The sequence below is a fragment of the Herpailurus yagouaroundi genome, unplaced genomic scaffold (assembly GCF_014898765.1).
Source record: "Herpailurus yagouaroundi ecotype Mexico unplaced genomic scaffold, PumYag 210, whole genome shotgun sequence".
Classification (NCBI taxonomy): Eukaryota; Metazoa; Chordata; class Mammalia; order Carnivora; family Felidae; genus Herpailurus; species Herpailurus yagouaroundi.
Genome location: NW_024412441.1, coordinates 13,628,520 through 13,653,067, shown reverse-complemented (window position 1 = coordinate 13,653,067; position 24,548 = coordinate 13,628,520). Strand labels below are relative to the sequence as shown.

The window sequence follows — 24,548 nt, the reverse complement described above, 5'->3', positions numbered from 1 at the left end:
TAAAATAAGAAATCACACAAGTACAAGAACTTCTGTGGAAATCATCTGTTAACTGAACAAACGAAATCCATTAAACTCTGGAAAACCAAATACGCATGTTTGTTATTTACTTTCTAGTATTAAGTTCTTTTTATTTTCCTACAGAGTTATGGGGTCTATTATTTTGGAAATGTGCTATTTTAACATGGGGTGTCAATAATGTGGTCCTAGTAATATGGTAGAGAGGACACTGGATTAGATACCAGATGGCTTGGGTTTCCTTCTCATGCTGCTACTCACCAGGTTTGTGATTACGGCCATTTCTCCTCAATACTTTGGACCTCGATCTTCTCATCTGTTCAACAAAAATAAGAAACACCTGATCTCCTTGCCTCTTAACATCATTGTGAGGACCAAACAAGGTCCTAGTTGTTAAATCACTTTGAAACCGTAAAGTGGTATATACAATTCTACTCATTATCACCTCAGAATTCCTCTCAGATTATATTGCCTCAAATGCATTATTTAGGAAAAGTACAAACTTGAATGCCATATGGAGTCCTTGTTGACACTGCAGATGTTGGTTAATTTTAGATTCTAAAAGAACAAAAGAACAGAAGCACTAACCAAGCAAATTAGCCTCTCTTTAGCTTTTTCTTCGAAATCTCCTATTATACAAATACCAAACTAAAAATGGCAGGCTAAATATTATAGAAAATTACATCATTTGAACCATTGAAATTCTGTATATCCAAGCCCTTTTGCAGAACACAAATTATTCCCTCCAAAGCACATTGCCAATGAATTTAATGTTATAAGATAAATTACGGCTATTTCTTTGAGGACCAAGTAAAAGAATTTTAATCTTAAGCTTTAACGTTAAAAAACACAATGTCAGTGAAATGCATAAGTCAAAGAAGAGTCACAGAAAGATATGAAATCCATTTTAGTAGTTGTAGTCTCTCTCAAACTAATCGAAAACTAAACTAAGCTCAGCCAGCCTTGGGCTCTGATTTTGAAGACCATATTTACAAGTGGGAATTTCTCTGTAGAACAGGTGTGACAGACGTGCACATGACAACTGCTTTCACAGCTCCATTCGTTTGGGAAGACCTGTCCTCATGGGCCTCGTGTGTACCATCTGTAAGACATCTCTTTGCACCTTGTCAAATCCGATGTCCTCCTTACACATGCAGAAGCAAGAGGTGTCTTCATAAATTGTATACGGATGGCATCTGTCATTCTTTTTGTTTGCATACAATCAACTAACAAAAAAATATTTTGGAACAAGCTGAACATTTTGTGTTGTGAAATCTCACTTATTTAGTTATTTTTATGTATTACATATAAATATATATGTATTTATTATGGAAGCAATGAAACAAAAAATGTTTCCTATCAGAACATATCCATTAGATTACCTGAAGCAATTGAAAAATGGTCCTGTGACTATTCTGAGCCTAGATTTTTTTTTAATTGAAGTATAGTCGATACACAATGTTATATTAGTTTCAGGTGTGCAACACAGTGATTTGACAAGTTTATACATTATGCTGTACTCCCCACAAGTGTAGCTACCATCTGTCACCATACACCGCTATTACTATACATTGACTACATTCCCTATGCTGAGCCTAGGTTTTCAATAACATTTTTCCAGAAAACTGCTCACTGAGTTTTAGCACCTCAAGATACTGACAGAATACAGTCTAATCAGAAATAATTCTCAAACAGAGACCATAAATGTTTTACCTATAAAATGCATGTTCCTCTAAAAGAGGCAAAATGTTTCAAACTATATTCTAATAATTTGGCCATATGTGATATGATATTTCAAAGTGTGCTGTGATGTGGACTGGAAATATTAAAAGCAAATCCAAAGAGTAGATTTTATAACACTGCTTATTATGGAAAAAGTCTAGGCTGATTATTTTAGTATTAAGTATACTATTAATCGCCTCCCTGTCCTGCCCATATGCTACCTCTTTTAGCACAGAAGGCCTAATAAGACAGGTGCAACTTGATTCCGTGTTACATAGTTCTCTCAAACTGGAACAAACATTACCCCCCCCCCCCCCGCAAGTATTTTTCCCATGTGAAGAACTTGGGATTACTGCAGATGATTATAGACCTGAACCAAAAATGGATTCAAACAACTTCATTCATTGCTGAACTGAACTGAAATTGACCCCCCAAATAAATTGGCTTAATTCCCTATAAAAGCAGTATGAATCAGGTTGCCATCTGTTCCCTTCCTTCTTTAACTTCACCAGCGGGCTGGGTTTAAGCACAGAACTGGAGGAGTCCTTGGGGGAAGGGGAGGAGGACTCTGGCTTGGTATTTAGAAGGGTATGCTGCAACGGTAGAGTCACTCCAAGTGCGAGATTCTCAGGAATCTGAGAATTATTAGCAGGGGAAATCATGTAATCTGTCAAACCATGGAAACAACAGGAGTTTAATTTGCCTAATTTTGTTAGAAGATATTGCATCAACTAAAAATCCTTTGCATGCCAAAGATGAAAAATGTAATCCAAACTAACTTAATTTAAAAGGTAAATTTATTGGTTCACGTAACTGAATAATTTAGAGGTTCTGGTTCAGGTGAAGCTTGCTCTAAGGTTCAAACAGGGTGACCTAGGACTTCATTTCTCTCTCTCCATTTCTCAATTCAGCATATTCAATATTGGCTTCATTCTTGGGCAAGGTGTCTCTTCATGTAGCCAATATGGATGCAAGCCACTCCATGGAGTACTTGCCTCTAGGTTCAAATTCAGAACCAACTTTCTAGTAAGTCTAGAATGGATTACTGTGGTCGGAGGAATAGGATATACTAGATGACCTAGACTAAGGTCATATGTTACACTTCTGAAGCAGGGGGGTGGAGACATCATTCTTTTCCCCAAGCCCAGGGACTAAGAGTAAGGGAGGACCATAGTCCCCAGAACAAAATGAGAGGGTGGTTAGTTGAATGGATGTTCTGTACAGATACTCAGGGATCAGATGCACAAATAATGTCAGCAAGTATTATTTTTCACTTAAGAAGGAATTCTGCTGATACAAAAGGAACAAAAATATGAATGAGATTTACTATTATTTACAGATGATACAATTGTCTACCTGGAAAACTCAACGCCAACCAAAATCCAAACAGAAGTTTTTAAAAGTTGACAAGTGTCATAACTTTTTTATGGAAGAATAAATGTGAAAAGAAGAAAAAAGAAGGAGGAGGAGGAAAGGAAGAAGAAGAAGAGGCTACAGCAGTGGCAGGATGGGGAGGGAGGAATAGTTCTGATTACATCTAAAAGAGAGACCCCACGTCTTACCAGCTAAGGGGAAAAAGTAATGGCCAAAAGGAAGACTGTAGAATTTTTATGTGAGACATTTTAAAAATGTAAGATAATTTCAACCAGAGCTGGAGCTAGGTGCTCTTCACAGAGACTAGACAGTTCTACAATTTGTAGGTTTTGTCATTCCTAAGGGAAAGAGCTTTAGAGTTAAGAAAAGCTTTCTGGATGGCTATTTGCTGTAACTTGTCAACTTCATGGTTTATTTTTAACACTCTCTCTCATGCTATATTATACAAAAACAAAACACCTCCACATACATGGAACCAAACTAAAGAGAAGCACTACGTGGAAAGATAATTTTATTTTCTAATAATGATAGTAATACGGTAGTCTAATTTCTTCAGATATATATATGGGTTGTTGTTTTTTTTAAGGCCCACATCACTTGTGCATATTTCTGCATCTATATATGTTCTCCCAAAGATTTCAGGTAGATTAAGTGCCCTAGGATTTTTCCATCCTGGTCCCATATACCTGGAATATAATAAATAAGAAAAAAAGTCTTGGGGGGGTATTATAAAAATAGCATACTTACTTTAGATGGCCTAGTTATAAAGCACATTTACCAAAGCCTATATGTTTCACCAAGACCTTAAACCTATTTTCCAAAAGCAACTATGGAAAAATGAAGAATTACTAAGAGAAATGAAAAGAGATGGTAGGGGAGCCTGGGTGGCTCAGTCAGTTAAGCGTCCAACATCAGCTCAGGTCATGATCTCATGGTTCATGAATTCGAGCCTGTATCAGGATCTGTGCTTTCAGCTCAGACCCTGGAGTCTGCTTCAGATTCTGTCTCCCTCTCTTTCTGCCCCTCCCTGCTCACTCTCTCACTCTCTCTCTCTCTCTCTCTCTCTCTCTCTCTCTGTCACAAAAATAAAGATTAATTTAAAAAGAAAAGAAATAAAAAGATGCCAATAAAAAATGGCCAAGGAGTATTTGGCCCTAAAGCTGGGGTAGCACTAAGAGCTGGTTGAAGCAGGGTACATCTTGCAAGTTCTCAACTCCAAACCTATCATCTCCATCTGAGACCTCATTCTACAGATGCTTCTGTGTATTGAATTAAGAAAATTCACCTGGGTGGCCCAGTCAGTTAAGTATCTGACTTCAGCTCAAGTCATGATCTCACAGTTTGTGTGTTCGAACCCCACATGGGGCTCTGTGCTGACAGCCTAGAGTCTGGAGCCTGCTTTGGATTCTGGGTCTCCATCTTTCTCTCTGCCCCTCCCTTGCTCGCACTCTCTGTCTCAAAAATAAACATTAAAAATTTAAGAAAACTCAAGCATTTTCTAGAGCTTGCAATTCACTAACTGGAGCACAATCCAACCAAATTTTAGTCTTTTTTCTTCTTTTTTAAAATATCATGCCAACTATTGTTGGTTGTAGGAGAGGCCAATTACATATTTTTTAAATTCCTTATTGGGAAAAATACAAAGATACAATTTACAGGCTGAAGAATGAGGAACTACTCTTGATGGAATGTGAGAATTAATGCCTGGAAAGCTGAGGTTCTAATTTGGCAACCCAGTCACACTATCTCAGAACATTCTTTTAGAACATTTTATTAAAGTATTTGTAAGACTCCTGAGGATTTATCCTAAGGCTATACCTGTAGACATATGTGCCGGGTTATCCATTATAGCACTGTTTGTAATAGATAGCAAAGATTGGCACAGCCCAAGGATTCATCAATAGGGGAATAGTTAAATCAACTATGACAGATCTTGCAGTGTAATGCCATGCAGCTGTGTAAAAGAATGAGGAAGCTCTCCTAGTACTGATAGGAACGATCTCCAAGATACATTGTTAGAGGGAAAAACAAGATCCAGATCAGAGGATAAAGTAGGCCACCTCTTGTGTAAGAAGCAGGAAGAGAAGAAATGTAAGAATTGCTTGTATCTGCATGAAGAAACACTAGAAGGATACGTAGAAAAATCAGGATAGTCATCTGTACCTACCAGGGTGGGTGGGGGTAGCGAACTGGGGGCACGCAGGAAAAGAGAAGACTATTCATTACATACCTTCTTCTTTGGATTTTTGAAATGTGAATGTGTCAGTTGGTCAAACAGAAGTTATTAAATAAATACCAAAATGAAAACAAGCTTGAGAAAAGTCATTCGGGAGTCATACGGTCATTTCATAAAAGCTGCAGTTGCAATTAAAATCAAAACAAAACCAAACAAAACATCCTGAATCTATCCTCAACCAAGGGCATACTGTTGGTAGGTTTGAGTAGGGGGCTGCACAGCAGAAGCCTAGACCGTATGGACTCTCATACTTGTTAGCTAAACATCTTGCCTCTTGGCCCAATCTTTAGCATCCTTACTCTTTTTCTGTATCTCTTTCCTCTCCTCTTAAAAGAAGTAACAAATCAGAGATCCTGGAAGATGCTGCAGACAGCTATTATACTTCATTCATAAAGAGCTCAGCTAAACTGGAGTGAGGATTACTGCACATATTCACAAGTGTTGAGAAAGTCCCCTGGTAATTTTCACAAGAAGACAGGACTCCTGGCTCACTTGGCTAGACTGGGCTAGGGCAGTCCTTCTTGATGCTTTCATAACCTCTCCATGGCTCTGTAATTGTGCTTAAAACCTCCTACAGAAGTCCTCCTGGGGTGGGAGGCAGTCCTCTCCACTAGACTGTGAGCTTTTTGAGGCCAAGGACTTTGTCTTATTCACTGAGCTTTGTATTCTCAGAGCCTAGCACGGAGTCCCCACAGGTGCCCTGTGGACTCAGTAAACTGAGCTTTCTTCCACCTAATGGCTTGGCTTAGATTATACTCCTGAACCATCTTTAATGTTTTGCCCCCAATTGGTGTCATTAAATCCATCAGTAAGACTTGTCAGTCCTACTGCCAAACATACTCCCAAACCTACTACTCTTTACCATCCTTAGCACTACCACCCTAATCCAGACCACCAACAGCTCTGCTCTGGACTAAAACAATTTGTCTACCTTCCAATCTGCTCTCCTACCACCCCCAGAATGTATTCTCCATTCACAGTTAGGGTTATCTTTTAAAAACTAAATCACATCACATCACACTCCTACTTACAACCCTTCAGTGGTTTCCTATCACAATTAGAATAAAAATTTAACTCTTTACCTGCCCTTCCAAGCCCTACATGATCTGGCCCCTGTCTGCTTCTTTGACTTAGCCTCCTACCACTGCCCCTCACTTCCTCTACTCCACACAGGCCGCCTTTTATTCTTTCATCTACTTTGCTCCTGCCTCAGGGCCTCTGTCTGTGCTCTTCCCTTCACCTGGAAGGCTATTTCCCCTTCTTTTTGTATGGCTGCCTCCTTGTCATCACTGATACTCTACACCACTTTCTCAGAGAGGCCTTCTCTGACCATTCCAGTTACATCAGCTGCACCCTCAATGCTCTTCTATTTGTGGCACCTTTAACTGTATAGATTAACATCTTACTTGTTGGTTTGTGCTTATTGTCCCCACTATAATGTAAGTTCTGTGAAGTTTCTTATTTTCCATCTATAACAAGGGCTTAGAACAGGGTTGGGCACATAATGGCTCTTAAAAGTTTCTGTTAAATAAATGAAGGCATTTAACATTAATCGTGAATACAGTATTTATTTCATTTCCTTAGAGACCTTTTAATGAGCTTTTATTTAATTGAAAAAGCAATGAACAATTATAAAAAGAAATAAGGATGTCCTGATTGGCTTTGGAAGAAACACTGTAGAAAGTAGAATTGATAGTTAATTGAGAGAATATGATCCTACCAAAAATGATAAATTATCATAAACCAATCTAGGCAACGAGAAGGCCATGCACTGTGTCAGGTGGATGACCAGATGTTGGTTTGGTACTCAAGAAGTACAAAACCCATGAGAAGATACAGCTTTGTAATTTTAATATCTATTATCTGATTACTGCAAATCGTGTTCACATTTATGATGATTTGATCACAAGAGTCCTATGAAGTAGGATATTATTCTAGTTGTTATTACCATTTCACAGATAAAATCATTGAGGCTCAGAGAAGTTATGTCATTTGCTTTGCATAACACAGCAAGCAATGAATGAGATTTTTAAGTCAGACTCAGATCTTCTGACTCAGCTCTCTTCTATTTCACCACTCGGTCTATTCAGTGTGATAAATGCATGTGCAACATGGTATGGGAGGTCAAGTGTAAAAGAGAGAGACTATTTTTATCTGGAGCGGTCTGGGAAGGTTTCATGAAGAAAAGTCATATAAATGGGGCTCTGAAAGCTAAGCAGGAGTTTTCAGGTGGAGGAGGAGGCACGTTTCAGAATCATATCTGATGAAAAGCACAGTAGAATGAAAATGTGGCAAAGAACAGAGCAGTCCAGATGGGGAAGTTGGACCATATTGTTAAAGATTTTCAGTGCCATTTTTATGCAGTTGGGCAGTCCCTGAAAGCAAAGGATTGAAACAGTCAGATCTGGGTTTTCAAAACAAAATTAAAGTGGCAGATTGGTGGATGAATTGGAGCATGAACAAATAAGTTAGGAGTTTTTTGGTGATCGTGCAAGCAGGGTAAGTGTCTGAATGAGGATACTGGAAATGCAAAGGACTGATTTAAAAATGTGTGAGTAAGACTCACTCCTGGGGAGGTGTAAGAGAGGGAGGAGTAAAGATTATTTTTAAAAATTTCTAGCTTATGTGACTTGGTAGATGATTATCTCAACCAAATTGAAGAATACAGAAAAATGATTTCAGAAGGGAATTGGAGATGGGGTTTTCTTGTAGCAAAAATAAGCACTGTCTGTTTTATCTTTCAGTCATGTTTGGTTTGAGGTGCCTGTTTGCAACATCCAGGTAGATATGTCAAAGGTAGCTAAAAATATGGGCCTAGACTTAGAAAGCAAGATTGAAGCTGGAGATCTAAACTTTAGAGTCATCAAAATGCAAACTGTATTAAAATTCCTATGGAAAAGGGGCAAGAAAGAACTTCTAGGGATGATGGAAATGTTCTATTTCATGATTATGGTAGTGGTTACAAGGGCATACAGGTCTCAAAGATTTTATTGAAATCTTCAATCCCTTAAAAAAAAAAAAAAAACAGTACTAAATATAAAGGCAAACTGCCTGGTACAACACACTGGCTGTTCCAGAAGCCAGTACTAGATATGTCAATTTATGGGCCATTTCGGAGTTCTCCATTCAAATCCATATTCCCTACCTAAAATACCCTCCTCTCTCATCAGCCCACCCTTGTACGACTGGGGTTGACTTCCGCATTTGGAGTAGCTGAGACAATAAAAGTACTTGAAGAATACAATATGACATTGCTGAACAAGAAATCTCTCCTTATTGATTGATCTTAGACTTATGGCCAATTTGGCTTCTTCATTTGGCACCATTCCCTCAGCATCACTTCTGAATTGTCCTTAAAGTGCTCAACTTAAAATCTACTTTGTACAAAAAAAAAAAAAATTTTTTTTAATTTGGTAGAAAGAGGTGAAATCTGACACCTATATTCATCTACCAGTGTGGACACATCCACCATGAGTATATAATCACCAAATCTGTATATTTCTGTTGGAATCACAGTTCTGTTATTTACTAAGTCTTTGATACCTTGATGAAAATGAGGATAACGAAATCCACTTTGCAGGGTGGAAGGAATTAAGTCAGAGAGCACATCTGAAAGTGCCCAGTTTGGTATTGAGTAGGTGCTCAACAGAAGGCAGATGTCTTGTTAAGCCTAACTATACTTTCTGAATTAGACCATATCATAAATTTTCTGAAAGTAGAAACAGTTTTCTGCTCTTTATATCCCACCCTAATATATCCTCAGTAGACGTTGTGGGATAATGTTTAGGAAGCTAGCAGGTCAAGGATAAAGTTGTAAAAGATTTACACAATAAATCATAGATGAGACCATTCTGGGTAGATGGGGAAAAAAGAAATTGATTCAGAGGTGGTGGCAAAGGTCCTTCACATTTCCTCTTTCCATTCATTTAAATTTTTATCTTGCCAAAAAGAGGGGACGGAAGGTCTCATCTTGACGAGTGGAGCTGCAAGACCGGTGCCAATACACCTGGTCTTGATTCATGCCAGCTGGGAGAGGAGCTTGGCTTCTCAGTGTTTTACTACTGTGGTTTCCTGGGCTGGGCAGCTGGGTGCCTAATAATGATAAAAACCATAATAATACTTCATAATTACGCACTGCCCTTTGCCAGAACTTGGATTTAATTACAATGACTATGACGGAACTGGCAACATCTCGCTCCCTGTTGGGGTGCAATACCCAAGGGCCTGGAAATACAAAGTGAAGTGGCAACTGCAACCTTCTCCTGCAGGGCCTATCCTGGCAATTTACCCAGAATGCTCTAGGTTTAAAGCTCATCATCAGAAACAAAGAGTACTTTTGAATTGTCCACATGTACTTGGCACTATCAAGTAAAATAGTGTTTATGAAGCAACTACTGCCACTCACGGGGCACAGCATCATGGAAGCCCAGGCCCGGAAGGGACCAAAGGAGGTGATCTCATTCATCACCCCACCCTGCCGTGACATACCACTGCCAGTACACTCTAACAGCTAAGTTCACTGACCTTCCCATTCTGATTTGGGCTGGAGATGCTTTTGTGGTAACCTGATTCGGGTGTCCGGGAACTTCCCATTTAACACTCATTTTGTGAGCACCTATTCTGAGCCAACACACTGTGGAGGCATGAAGATGTATAAGGTATGATCCCTGCCCTCAAAGTAGCTTATCTTCTAGTTGAGGGGTTCATATTCAGGCAGCTATAATATAGAGGGAAGTCATGACAGATGAAGGGGAATGAAATTAAACTCCAGGTGAAAGTATCAGGGCCATTCCCTCTTCGAGAATAAAAAGAAAGGATAAGATATGGGGTGTGGGTGGGGAGGACTTGAGGTGAAGAGATACACAATATTTAGGAAGTTCTTACAGGTTTCCCTATTGGTTTTTGTTGTTGTTTGTTTTGTTTCTTGTTTTTTATCTTTATAGCACTTATCACCCCCTGAATACTCTTGTTGATTTATTAGTTTACTCGTATACTGTTTGTCTCACCCCATTCAGGAACCTTGCACTTTGGTTCACCACTGTATCCTGGGTATCTCAAACAATGCCTGGAACATGGCAAAGTGCTCAGTAAATATTGGCCTAATGAATAAGTGACCCAGGTGAGGCAGTGGATTCCCTCTAGAAATAGAGGAAAGGGCATCCAGTAAATATAATCAACATGACAAAGTTAGAAAGGGTAGGGAGGGTATTTACAGCAGTGAGGGAGTAACATGGAGGATTACTCCCAGGTTCCTGGTTCTGGACTTGGGTGAGTGGTGATGACATTATCAAAGAAGATAAGGAGCCGAGGAGAAGCAGCAAATTTTGTGGACTTATGACCATATCTGAGGTCTGAGTTAGACAGGTCATAATGAGGTTCAGGTGGAGATGTCCAAAAACACTTAGACAAACAGATCTGGACCTCATTAAAGGTACACTCAGCCATCAAAAATGGTTAGGTCATCTAGTGTGCAGTAGAATGACTTGGTACCTACTGAGGAGAGGACTGGGGATCAGCTCTTGGGACTCTCTTAAAGAGCCAACAGATAACAGATTTAGTAAGGTTAACAATCTGAGTGTTTAAGGTCTCAAGGAAACTGGGATGAGGGGTGCACTGGGGAGCAGAAAAAGCTTAAAGAGGGATGTACTTCGTAGAGTTTCCTGCAATGGAGATCAAATAAGAATGAAAAAGTGACCCTTGAACTTGGCCATATGGATGTCACCGATAGCCTTAAGAGGAGCACTTTCAAGTGGACTAGCGGGGAATTTAATTTAGCCTGTACTTGAAGCATGAATTGAACAGGGACTCATGGGCAAATTGTTTTGTTTTGTTTTTGTTTAAGTTCGGAGGCGTTTGAACATGATCATGGTTATGTTCAACAGAGAAGTGTTTAGTAAATTTGTGAATGACGACACGGTTTCTAAAACGCCAGATGTAGAGTCCTGCTGGCGTCACAATGCCTCAACTATGCTTCTACCCTTTCAGCCATTTCTAGGGCGGGGGCCCATCCATGTAAAGTGCAGGCAAAAAGTGGAGGGCCATCACCCCTCCACCAGTTCTGGGAGTCATGCTTGTGACAGAGGGGAGCAGGGATGGGACTACTTGAATCAAATGAAGTGCCCAGTTTTCCGTGGATCTTGGAATTTAGTAACTGGGTGGCTCCATGCTGGAGGGAGACAGGGAGACTCATTCACATTTTCCGACCCGGCACTCACGGCCTCCATTCATCATTTTTCCTCTCCTTTTCCCTAACAGAGTTTAAGCCAGGGACAAAGCTTTCTTCCCTCTCCCAACTCAGGTTGACCTTCCGCCCCCGAGCCCACCGTTGGCCCTTCTCCGACCACGTGACTCTTCGCAGCCCCCGTGACTCGCCTCCTCCGACCCCTCCCCTCGGGCTGCAGCCCTCTTTACCCCGCCTCTCAAGCCCATGTGACCGCTTCTTTCCTACCTGACTGGCTCCTTCCTTTCCCCCGGGCCGGACCGGCCGCCTTCTCAGCTGCCCGACTCCAAAATGGCAGCCGCGCACAGCCCGCACCCGAACGGCTGGACCTCCCTGACTCCCGGGCAGCCCCCCTCTCGCTCCCTGCCTCCCTCCTTCGGCCTTCACCTACACGCCTCCGGATTGGCCGCTAGAAATCCCGCCCCTCCAGAGCCCCGCCTGCTATTGGTCACGGTAGGCTGCCCTTCAAAGAGGCGTGCCCCGCCGACCCCCGCCCCGGGAGGTATTTTCCATTCCGGTGGGGGTTGGGGGGAGGGGGGAGGGGAAAAGGGTGAAGGGGGGAGGCGGCCAGGGAAGGGGGTGGGGGCCTGGCGGGGGCATCCGGCTGAGCTGGGGTCCCCGCGCTCCCTCCTGAGGAAGCGAGACTGCGCTGGATCAGGCAGTCGGAGGAGACGGGACGGGACTGGCGGGCGAGCAGGCGGACTCGCCTTCTCGGTGACTGCGCCGTCCGGGCCCGTCCGCCTGGCCGCAGGTGCCCCTGAATGAGGCCGCTCCGCGCGCCCCGACCGGTGAGTGTCCCCGCGGCCCGCGCCTGGCCCGGCCAGCCCCCGCTCCCCGGCCCCCGCGCCAGCGTTAGCGGCCGCCTGCCGGTTCCCCGGTGCCCGCGCCCGGCACAGTCCGCCTCCGGCCGGTGCCTCCACACCGGGGCAGAGGCAGCGCCGGCCCTCGGGCCGGGAGGAGGACGGCGGGCGGGGGACCGCGAGTCCGGGCCGCGAGCCCTGTGCAGACCGCGCCATGCGTAGTGGGGCTTGTGCTTAGTAGGCTCTCGAAGCGTTTCTGAGGAATTGTTTTTCTGGTTGGAGGGATGTTGGGTGTCTAAGGGGAAGGGGGTCGTCCAGGGCTAGTTGGAGGGCGCTAGCGATCGGGGTCGTGAGAGGCCCCAGAGACTAGGGGGGCAGTTACGCGCTCTGTGGGGAACGGGCCACCGGCTAAGTCACTTGGGCTCCAAGGCTCCGATCCGGGGGGTCTTCAAGGTCAACGAGAAGCGGTCCACTGGGAGATGAGAGAGAGAGCTGGGGAGCTTAGATGGGGGAAGTGACTGGAGCACCTCCGGGGGGTTAACCCGAGGTGGAAAGGGGTGCGCAGGCGGCTGCTGGAAGACCCTTCAACTACTTGGACTCCTACGATCGTTCGGTGCTGAGATTTGGGCATTCAAATAGCTGAAGCGAACTGACTTTCTGGAGAGGGAGTTGCATTTAAAGAAGGATGCTACGAAGCAGTTTTAAGTACACATGTCGGTTTGTTTCCGAACTTTGAAAGGCTGGGGGATTGGATTCGTGAGGTGATTTTTGACATTTTACTTCGGCATTCCAACCAAGAGGAGGCTTGCTCCTGGAACTTGCCAGTTATCCTTCATGTACAAAATGTATGTATGTGTTTGATGTTTTACCAGTTACTAGCTTTGCTGGAAATGCCTATAAGTGTACCTTGAAATTCTTGTAGCTGCCTCTACATCTGCTGAAAATCCTTTCTTCAGGTCTCTCATTCTACAGCGGTGGCTTACTTCTTCCTGACTTAACATTTAGAGTAGACTGTACTGTTAGAATTTGCTACTGACTTTATTCCAGAAGGTAATATGGAATTTGCTACTGACTTTATTCCAGAAGATAATATTAAGTAATTCAATTCGCACGCTTTCTTTCCCTGGCTTTTAATTGTTTCTTTACAAGGTCATCTTTAAGTATTGTACTGGAAAGATACTGGTAAGCTAGCAGCTCTAGAAAGCAATACTGAAATCAGGTTGAGCTGACAGTTGGAATATTAATGTCAGATCCTTAGTTTAATTTTTATAACCTTGTATTTGCATAACACTCTTGAGAATGGGTAAGGAACACAGAAAATGCATACCAGGATTAGGCAGTGGCAGTCCACAGAATCTACCTCTGGCACCCCTTTGAGGGTCTTCATGTCACTGAGAAGAGGAAGCTAAGAATTGCATAGCTAGATCATTAATCTTTTAAATATTTTCTCAATCATATGTATGTTATCTTACTAATTCCTCACAATTTAAAAAAGGAAAGCTTTTTTTTTTTTTAGGAAGTACTTAAACATATTTGAGAAAATTTGTTGGTGATACATTGCCTGTAATGTAATTCATCAGAGAAAAATGTTTTGCAAAAAAGTATTAATATTTTCATTTGGCACCTTTTTAGTTCTTCAATAACTGATAGATAATTACAAATTTTCCCCCTATTGTCCTTGAATTTTACTATTTGTCCTTAGGGAGAATGTACTGGCACACCAAACAGTAGCCTAAAATATTGAAACCTAACACCTTTTAGCATTATAATAGCTTCTACATTATTCACCTTGAGACTCATCTATGGAAAACTAGTGGTCCGGAAGGCTTTCCCTTATCACTTTAGTTGAGAATGGGCTGTTTTCTCTTTTTGTAGAACTAAGGAAAAATAATGTTTAATGCCTGCAGTGTAATGATAACTAAGTAGAATGGGAATGGGAAGCTTGGAGAAAAGATATATGTACAGGAGTCACATTTCTTTTAGAACTGGAAGAATAGACCGTGGAGGTGATTATTTTACAGATCAGGAAACCAAGGCCCAGAGCGGTGAAAGGGACTAGATGACTAGTTAGTGACAGAGCCAGGATGGGTGGGCAGGTCTCTGGACTCTCGTCCAGGGTTTTTCTATATTATCACATTCACGTTGTTTATTTCTAAAGAGTTGTAGTGCCAGTTATAAACGGTGTTTGGATTATTTGTGATGTTGTTCTCTGTTAAGGATGGGGAAGTTTGAGTTGACTACTTTTATACATGAAATGATGTAAAACTGGATGAGCTTTTATTGAAAAGTTTTAAACAATATGCTGCATTGTTAGTGGAAGTGCTGATATTTCTCTCTCGTTGGAAAGAGACAAATCATCATGTCATCTAGATTAAAATATTAGATGGACTTCTTAGAGCAGGTTAGTGTTCTGTCATTTTTATTCTAAAAATAAATTGCTTACAAGATTTTCAGAATTCAAAAGGCTCCTGTATCTTAAAAGTAAATTATATGAAAATTATTCTCAGGAAGTGTGGGGGTTATGTTAAAACGGATCTTAATACCTTTAAAAATAAGAGCAGTAATAGAATTACATGATGATCATGAACACATAACTTCGATCATAGTTGTAATAGAGAAAGACTGGCTTTGTATCTCAGTCGCTTAATAACATTATGATCTCTGGCAAGTGATTTAACCACTGTGTACCTAGGTTTCCTCATCTGTAAAGTGAGGGTAATAAAAGTACCTACCTCTTAGGATCGTGGTGAGGATTAAACGTCTTTCTTTCTAGGGCACCTGGGTGGCTCAGTCAGTTGAGCATTGGACTTCGGTTCAGGTCCTGATCTCACAGTTCGCATTTTCAAGCCCCGCATGGGGGTCACTGCTATCAGTGCCAAGTCCATTTAGGATCCTCTGTCCCCACCTCTCTCTACCCCTCCCTTGCTCATGCTCTCTCTCTCAAAAATCAAAATAAATATTTTAAAAAATACACTAAAAAAAAGTGTTGGGAGGCACACTGTAAGAGACTCTTCAATGCAGAGAACACACTGAGGATTGATAGGGGCTGTGGGGTGGGGAAAATGGGTGATAGGCATTGAGGAGGGCACTTGGGATGAGCCCTGGGTGTTTTATGTAAGTGAGGAATCATAGGAATCTACTCTTGAAGCCAAGACTACACTGTGTGTTAGCTAAGTTGACAATAAATAAAAAGAAATAAAGTGCTAACAAGAAAAAAATAAAAATAATAAAAATAAATAAATAAAAAGTGTTTCTTTCCTTAGCACACAGTAAAGGTACAAAGGGTACGGATAATAGACACCATTCTTTATGGTTCATTAGGTGTATACAGGCACTCGTATGCCCATTTGTTTCTTTGCTGTTAATGAAGTCACTTTGAGACTACAAAAAATTCCTAGAATTAATACATGATCACATAATTGTCTTAAGGGACGCTTAGTGCAAATGATGCCCCCATGTTTGTTTTCTCCGTCTTCTGCTCGTCTTGGACCTTTAATTAAGTATGCATATCAAGTTGGAATGTGCATTTATCTAAATGTCATTTGGAGACCCTTGTCGCAGTGACATTATTCTAGAATCAAAATGCCAATAACTGATTTGTAGGTATTCTAGTGAAAATGTAGTGAGTTCCAAAGGCTAACTGGGTAAGCTTAAGTGAGGAAATTTATAGGATCTATTATTAATTGCAATCGCTTTGGGTCAATGAAGCTGATGACTTCATTTATAATGCTGTTGGGTTTTAGTGATAAAATTTGTGTAATTCCAATTTTGTAGCATTTTGTTCTTTTTACTTTGCTGTAACCCTGGTCTAATTAGTGTCATGAACCTGTGGTTTAGCAAATGTTTTTTAATATGACGGTGGTGGGCTTCTTCTGTCTGTTCTTTGGTTCTGCCCTGCCAGGTTCTTCTGTTGCTTTTATAGCAGCTTTTCTTCTGCTTATAGTCCCCTTAACTTTAGTTTTCATGCTTTTTTGCCTCCTGTCAGAAACATGTAAATTCCTCCTGTCTGTCGCACACGGGCTCACTTTTTTTATGCCTCTTTTTAAACATTAACTTCAATTATTTAAAAAAATGTATATCACATAATGTTTTTAATTGCCCTTATTTGTAGAGTCTCATTGAATTGAGTGCATTTTACAGTTTACAGATTAAAATCAGAAACAAGTGTAGCGCAAAAGCATTTTTATTATGTTAGTAGTAGATTCATGCTATTTTGTTTCAGCTCTCAAGCATTCTGTTGGTACTTACTTCAGGTGATAAATACATGGGTCATCCCTTTAGTTGGAAGTAATGCATTACATGGAGCCATCAAAAGCTTCCGAGATCACATTTTGAGAATGACCAGCTCCCACTAATCTTTTTTTGATTAACTATTAGATTTTGCAATTATAATTTATTGGATATTTTTGGAATCATGAAATGCTTTTAGGAATTTCGTAGAACTTAGACATGCAGATCTTTTCTTTAGATCTATTACATAATCTAATTATATGAACAAAATATTTAAATGTGGTTTCAAAAGATATTAGAAATACCATGTTTTAATAAAATATAACCGATAGTTGCTCAATTTTTCATTAAGTTGCAGTTTTCTTTATATGTTTAAAAATAATTATGGCATTGTGAGTTGCCTATTATTCATATTTAAAATTCATGGACACAAGGACTGAATAGTTATGGACCACTCAAACTACTTTCTTAGCTTCAGTGTAGTTGTTAGAGAATGACTGAGGGAAAATATGAATCATTTGCTTTACTCAATTTAATAAATTTCTTTTTCTGAATTAGCCAAGTATCTTATTTTAGGGAGAAATGGCAAAAGGCTTTTGAATCTGGTTAGAGCAGAAGTAATCTTGAAGGGTAACTAGCAGGACTGTTGATTCATGTTAATGTTGGGTAAGTTTACATCTGAATTTAACTGAGAATTAGTTACCTGCCTTTATTGGACATGTAGGTGAAAAATTGTAAGGAATGACTTGAGAGAGACCATAATCATAATGACAGTTATTGCTAAGTACGGTAGAGTAAGAATATATTTCCACAGTTTCCTTAATGATAGTCCATAAGCATTTTACTTATGTGATGTTTAACACCAAAAGTAAATTTACCTTTGCTTTGATGAGATGTCATACAATAATCTTTTATCAAAGCTGATAAGAAGAAGCAGTGAGGAAGATAATTTGAAAAAATATTTTTGAAATTGTGTGTCTGCTCTGGGATTGTCTTCAAATTATGACTTCCTTATTTTATTTGAATTCTCCTGTAACAGGAATAATATCCAGTCTTTCTATTCTGGGCAAGATTCTTCAGTTAGAGTGGTAATCAAGTATTGATATACTGTATTTCAAGTAATTAAAAAGGATAGATGCGCACTTAAATAATACATATACTCAAGATGGAACATGGAAGGTAGAATGGTGGAACAGAATTAATTTGGGAACTGAACTTCAAGCCTTCATGTAACTTTGAGATAGGGGAGTTAAGAATTGGAGGTTGGATAGAGAAAAATGTGGAGGAAAATGAGGATTTTATAGAAGTTAGGTCCTGGGTTCTGCAGATTAGCATGTCTTTGTATTAGGAAAACATGTGACATATCTCAAAGCTGGAGAATAAACTTATTAGACATTAAATAAAAACGTTGGGAGAAGTCCAAGTATTTTTTTAAGGGTTAAAATATGCATGTAGCCAAAGGGGAGCTTACTTATCTAATTATTTAGTCTTTGACTTTGGTTATTAGCATGAGAACAGTAGTCCAGCCTCATTGCCCTTCAAGTGATCAGTGTTGGGACCAATTTTATTTAACATTTTAATAAATTATTTAAAAGACAGACTGGCAGTGCAAATTGCCAGATTTGCAGTTGACTCTGTGTGTGTTCCAGGTAGTTGAAAGCCAGGCAAACACGGAGAAGCTACAGGAACATCCTTTGATGAGTTTCCATGCAGCAGAGAACAAGATAATGCATTTAGGAGGAGATACTCCAAATGGTATTTACAGGACCTGAATTGTGACCTAGGAAGGGGATCCAGAAGTCATGGAGATAACTTCTTTGAAGGCATTTATTGTTGTTGCTGCTGGGCCACAAAGTCCTGGAACATGTTGAGGGCTGTTGGGCACAATTCTGAAAACAAAAATGATGTACATGAAAATAATTATGAAAGAGATTACCGATTTCTGACTTTAGTGTGTTCCAGGCTAAGTGATTTGCTGTCATTTTTTTCATTGTATTCTCTTAATTCTGAAATGTAAGTGGCATTATCCAGTTTTATCAAAAAAGGAAATTTGACTTAAGGAGGTTAAGTGACTTTCCCAAGTCACCCAGTGTGTAGTAGAGTTGGGACAAAGGTCCTCATCTCTTGATTGTTAATCCTAAATGTTTCCCAAGATATTAAGAGGTATCTTTTAAAATTTATAATAGTTTAATTTAGGGTTTATGAAATGCTGTTTTACTCCTTTGCTCTGGCAGCTTTGGATGTCATTACCAGGAGAGATCATATCTGTGTATTTTGAGAGGATTTGGAGACATTCCTCAAATTCCTGATTTTTTTTCATTTTATTTTTTATTTTTTAAAATTTACATCCAAATTAGTTAGCATATCAAATTACTGATTTTTTTTTTAATTTTTTTTTCAACGTTTTATTTATTTTTGGGACAGAGAGAGACAGAGCATGAACGGGGGAGGGGCAGAGAGAGAGGGAGACACAGAATCGGAAACAGGCTCCAGGCTCCGAGCCATCAGCCCGGAGCCCGACGCGGGGCTCAACTCACGGAACGCGAGATCGTGACCTGGCTGAAGTCGGACGCTTAACCGATTGCGCCACCCAGGCGCCCCTCAAATTACTGATTTTTAAGGAAAGGTAAGGTAAGGGATAGTTTGGTGTACAGATTTACTCTAGAAATTGGAAAATCAGCACAGGCCATGCATTAAATGTTTCTCCTCTTCACTATAAAATGTTGGATCATTAATGGGCATTAATAAGGAAAATCTTGTTTGGTGGAAAAGACATTAGAGTAAGAGTCCAGATACCTGGATTTTTCTAGTGGTGTGAAATAGTGGTGTGAAAAACATTAAGATAGCATTGAAATAGTGGTAATATTCTTGCTCTGGGAGTAGGGGAAGACTTGAGATGGGTCCTGAGAGATGAGCAGGTGAAGAGGAGTTGTGGAATTCTAGGCAGAAGGAATAGCAATATGTTAGATGAATAACTGAACTTTTTTGAACTGGGATTTCCTCAAACTTGAGTTAAATTATAAGAAAGTATCTTAAATTTTACTTAGATGGGCAGCATCTGCTACATATTGTTAACCTTAGAACTAAAACTGACAGTTATTTTACTGGCAAAAATGGGTTTACCTGGAAATAACAGAATTGCAATCCAGGACGAGCAAGCTATGGCAAAATTACAAGCAAGTCTGGAAAACAAAAAAGAAGACCTCTTTTTTATGGAGAAAGGAGAAAGTAGGAAAGCTGCTATAAACAAAAAGTTCATTGGAGTAAACTAGGAGTTGGCAGTATGGTGGCCTCTCATTGGTTGAGTTGTGACTGTCTCTCATTGGCTGGGCTGTTGCCCCTCTTGCTGGGATAGTAAAGTAGTAGCTAAAGGAGTACAGACTTGGAAGGTCCTCTGTCTTCTTTTTGGGTCTGCAATTGAAGTGAGTGGTAGGTGTGTGAGCTCCCCCTGCTGGCCCCTGACTCCATTCTAAGTGAGGTTTCCTTGTTTCCTTTTAATTTTCACAGTATAACTCCCCCTCCCCCACCCCCCCACATCCTTGATATTTGTTGATTTGGGGAAAAAAAATGAAGTTGCAAGAATCAAGTGAGTAAGTATATGTGAAAATACTTCATAAAATTTTAGGTTCTCTACCAATTAAGAGTGATAGAGGAATACTAATGTTCTTGTGAAGAGTGGACAGACAGCGTGCTGTGAATACTAAGACAGCAGGGGGAGGATAGTACCAGAGGAGAAACAGCAGAATGGGAAAGGGAAGTGTTAAAGATGAAGGAAAAGGATAGATGTGAGAAAACTTGAATTATAGTTCTCTTTGTGCCTGTCAATCAAAAGAAAGGTAATAAGTCTGTAACTGAAGACTTTTAACATTAATTTATTGTAAGGAAGAAGCTCAGCAGGTGGTTAAAACATTTTATTCACTTTTCCATTTAGTCTACACTGACCATGTTAATAAGGCTATGAAAATAAGCTAATTGAGAGTTGGCTGTATCTTCTTTTTTTTTTTTTTTTAATTTTTTTTTTCAACGTTTATTTATTTTTGGGACAGATAGAGACAGAGCATGAATGGGGGAGGGGCAGAGAGGGAGGGAGACACAGAATCGGAAACAGGCTCCAGGCTCTGAGCCATCAGCCCAGAGCCCGACGCGGGGCTCGAACTCACGAACCGCGAGATCGTGACCTGGCTGAAGTCGGACGCTTAACCGACTGCGCCACCCAGGCGCCCCTGTATCTTCTGATTATTTCTTCACTCATTACTTCTGTACAAGTTTAGCTAATGGCTTTAAATAGTATAAGGGTGATCATAAAAATAAAGCAAGCTGGACTGAGTTTCTGTTTATTCTAGATTATTAAAAATGAAAGGGCATAGTGTGCTAAGGAGAAGGGTGAAATTTGATCTGTCAAAATGAGTACAAAAGAAAATTAGGAAATCCAATTAGAATCAAGGTAGAATGGGAACAAATTGTTAATGGTCTTATATACCATACTAGGAGTTTGGATTTTTATTTTGTTTTATAAGTGGGGAAGTGACACAAATAGTTTGCTGTTGTAGAAAACCAGTTGGTTACAGCAGTAATAAAGAGAATAGTTTGGAGGAATAGAGATTGGAGACATTTATTCAACAAGTAATGCATATGGCAGGGTGAGTGAATGGGGCATTCTCTCTGGCCTCTGATAGGTAGATCACAAGCAGGGATGCCATTTAAGGCTCTGCACTAGATCAGGAAAGAGATTATGATGGTCTGAATTAAGGAATTTGTAGTGGGGATAGAAACAAAAGCACTGATTTCACAGATTATATAGGAGTTTAAATCTTCTAGACTTGGTTAGTGTTTGGAAGTGGTAGAAACTGAAGATGAGTTTAAGGATCTTGACTTGGAAGTTGAATAATATGTGCAAGTTTGAGAGGGGGTAATACTGGGTTTGCTTTCAGGTAAGTAGTTATACTTTTTAGGTAAGTAATAACATGACCAAGATACCAGTTGGAAATATAGGTCTAGCTCAGGAGTATGGCTAGGTTTATAGATAGGATTTGGAGGGCAAAAAGTTTATAGAGTTGAAGCTTGTGAAATTAAGTGAATAATAACCATAATTCCTAAATAATAATGTATGCAGAACAAAAAGTAACTGCAAATTTGGTATTTAGTTCAAGAGTGTAGACATTTTTTAGTGTTTACCTTTTGCCTCCCTCAACTCAACCTCCCCCCCACCACCAAATAGCCTTACAAAGAATATGTAGAAATATTTGCTGCCAGAAAGCCAGAAATATTTTAGTGTCCTTGAAACAGTGTGCTGTAGTACACTGGCCATCCCAATACAACACAAGGAATTCGTAACAAATGCACTTTCTTATTCCTCACTGAAACTCTCTTTGGAGTCTTGTTTGCTTCCTTGGGCTGGTGAGGTAGTCTGAACAGATACTGAAGCCTGAAGGCATTTTTTTTTTTTTTTTTTTTTTTTTTTGCCTTCTTCAAAAAATCTAGTCCACAGGAGTCCTAATCAACCATCTCTTTGCCTCTCTTTCTCTCCTGCCCCTCTAGCACTATAGAGCTTAAGGTTCTGGCAAATAGAATGCATTCCAAGAGGGAAAAGTAAAAACATCACAAGAGAAAGAACCTTGAAGAGAACTGTAATCTTTTCAATTCTCTTCCAAAGATTCTCCTCTGTAAGCCAGGGGATGGAGTTGGTGAGTCATTAAGAGGAGGTGTCCAAACTCTGTAAAATAAATAAGAGCAAGATCTTCAAGTGCTGAGGGAATTTGGAAAGAATCTGAGGTGGTTTTGCACTTAGTGGAAAAGATGAGTTTTTGGTTCAGTTTTAAAGGAGGTAGAAAGTCAAGGCTGTAGAGGAAACAGTAAGAATAACACTATTAAGAGGTGGGGAAAACTGTACCAAGGAAGTAGAACATTAAGAAAAAAAGCAAAGGAACTGGTCAACAGGATTCCTTATCTAAAATGCATAGTTTAAGTTGGAATTGATGAGAAATTAGGGTAGTTAGAGGACCAAAGACTAAAATTTGGAACTGGAAGTCCTTGAAGCACATCAGTAGAAAATTCAACGTGAACAGAGGACTATTGTAACCATAATTGTAATTGCAATTAAGCACCTAAGGAAAATGACAACTGTTACATACAATTTATGGTTGTATATGGCACTGATTAATTTATGAACTACCTAAATCTCTTATATTTCCCCTTTTTGTTTTCTTATTATGTATGTGCTTCTATAGCAGTGGTTCTCAAACTTTCTTGGGCATAAAATTTATGCAAAGCCCTTCTTTAAAATATAGACTCATCCATGTTACATGGAACAATAGTTCCTTTCAGTTGCTGAATCGCATTCCATTGTATAGATATGCTGTAATTTATCTGTTATTACTGTGGGAAAGAATTATTTCCAGTCTTCAGCTATTAAGACTAAAGCTCCTATGAGCATTCTTGTACAAGCCTTTTGTGACACATATATTCTTTACTTGTGGATGAATGAATACCTAGAAGTCAAAACTGCTGCATTATAGGATGGATGTATGTTTAACATTATGAGAAACTGACAGAACAGTTTCCAAGGTGGGTTTACCATATTATATTCCTACCAACAATGTCTCCTCTTCTTTTCTTTTATGGAAGAGTTTGGGTACAATTGATGTTCTTCCTTAAATGCTTGATAGAATTCACCAATGAAGCTATCTGGGCCTGGAGGTTTTTTTGTTTGTTTATTTGTTAAAGGATTCAGTTTGTAAATGAATAAATATAAGACAATTGAGATTTTGTTTTTCTTTTTATTCCTGTTTTGGTAATTTGTGTCTTGAGGCATTTGTCCATTTCACCTAATTTATCAAATTTATCATCTTGAAAATACACATTTTATGAAAGTGTTTTCTTTTAATGTCAGTAGCATCTGTACTAATGTCCCCTCCTCTTTCATTCCTGATATTAGATGCATTTTCTCCTTTCCTCCCATGATTAGTCAAGCTAGGAGTTATCAATTTTATCAGTCCTTTCAAATAGTCAGCTTTTGATTTTGTTGATTTTCTGTGGCTTATCTGTTTTCTAAGCTTATGAGTGGAGCTCTTTCATTAATTCCTTATCCCCTCCTTACTTTGGGTTAATTTGTTATACATTTTTTAGCTTTTAAGGTGAAAGCTTAGAGCATTGATCTAAGTTAGGTTGATCATTGATTTAAATTTTTTTTATGCATTATCAACTTTTAAAGCTATGCATTTTCATTATCATTTCATTAAAAATATTTTCTGTTTTCACTTGTAATTTTTTATTTGACCCATGGTTTGTTTTGAAGAGTGTTGTCAAATAATTTCCAAATGTTTGGGATTTTCCAGTTATTGTATTACTGTTTTCATTTAATGGCATTTTGGTCATAGAACATACCCTTAATAATTTCAGTGGAGGGGCTTTTGGGTGGCTCAGTTGGTTAAGTGTCCAACTCTTGATTTCAGCTCGGCAAGATTTCGTGGTTCACGAGTTCAAGCCCTGCATTGGGCTCTGCGCTGATGGTGTGGAGCCTGCTTGGGATTCTCTCACCCTCTGTCTCTGCTCCTCCCCTGCTATGTCTCTCTCTCTCTCTCTCTCTCTCTCTCTCTCAAAATAAATAAATAAACTTAAAAAATTAAAAAGAAACATTTCAATACATTTAAGCTTTTTGATTGTTTTATGGCCCAACATGTGATGTATCTTGGTTAACGTTCAGTGTGTACTTGAGAAGAATGTATCTTCTCTTGTTGGGTGCCATGTTCTGTAAGTGAGTTAAGTTAGGGTGATCTCTGTATTTTCTCATGTTTTTACCAATTTTCTGTTTACTTGTTCTATCAAGAAAAGAGTTGAAGTTTTCACCTATGGTTTTGGATTTGTCTGTTTCTCCTTTCAGTTCCATCAGATCTGCTTCATGTTTTAAGCACTGTTACGTGTGTTACAGCACATTTAGGATTGTTAAGGT

General features: G+C 39.6%; 2 protein-coding genes across 5 annotated transcripts in view; one reads left to right on the top strand and one right to left on the bottom strand.

The window, feature by feature from the left end:
* The window catches only part of PIGF (phosphatidylinositol glycan anchor biosynthesis class F), a 95,510-nt gene extending 95,195 nt beyond the window's left edge, over positions 1-315 (bottom strand). Inside the window, exon 1 of the mRNA XM_040453834.1 lies at positions 280-315. Coding sequence (XP_040309768.1) covers positions 280-300 — 21 coding nt within the window. The 5' untranslated portion in view covers positions 301-315. The remainder of the gene's footprint in view (positions 1-279) is intronic.
* Positions 1-24,548, top strand: part of SOCS5 (suppressor of cytokine signaling 5) — a 129,109-nt gene that overhangs the window by 50,554 nt on the left and 54,007 nt on the right. Inside the window, exon 1 of one of the 4 annotated variants that reach the window (XM_040453824.1) lies at positions 11,381-12,023. The exons of 1 other annotated variant lie outside the window; for it this stretch is intronic. The gene's annotated coding sequence lies outside the window, so the exon portion shown is untranslated. Of the gene's footprint in view, positions 1-11,380; positions 12,024-12,155; positions 12,359-13,191; positions 13,216-24,548 lie in introns of those variants that run through there. 2 more of the 4 variants (XM_040453822.1, XM_040453827.1) reach the window with 2 other exon arrangements.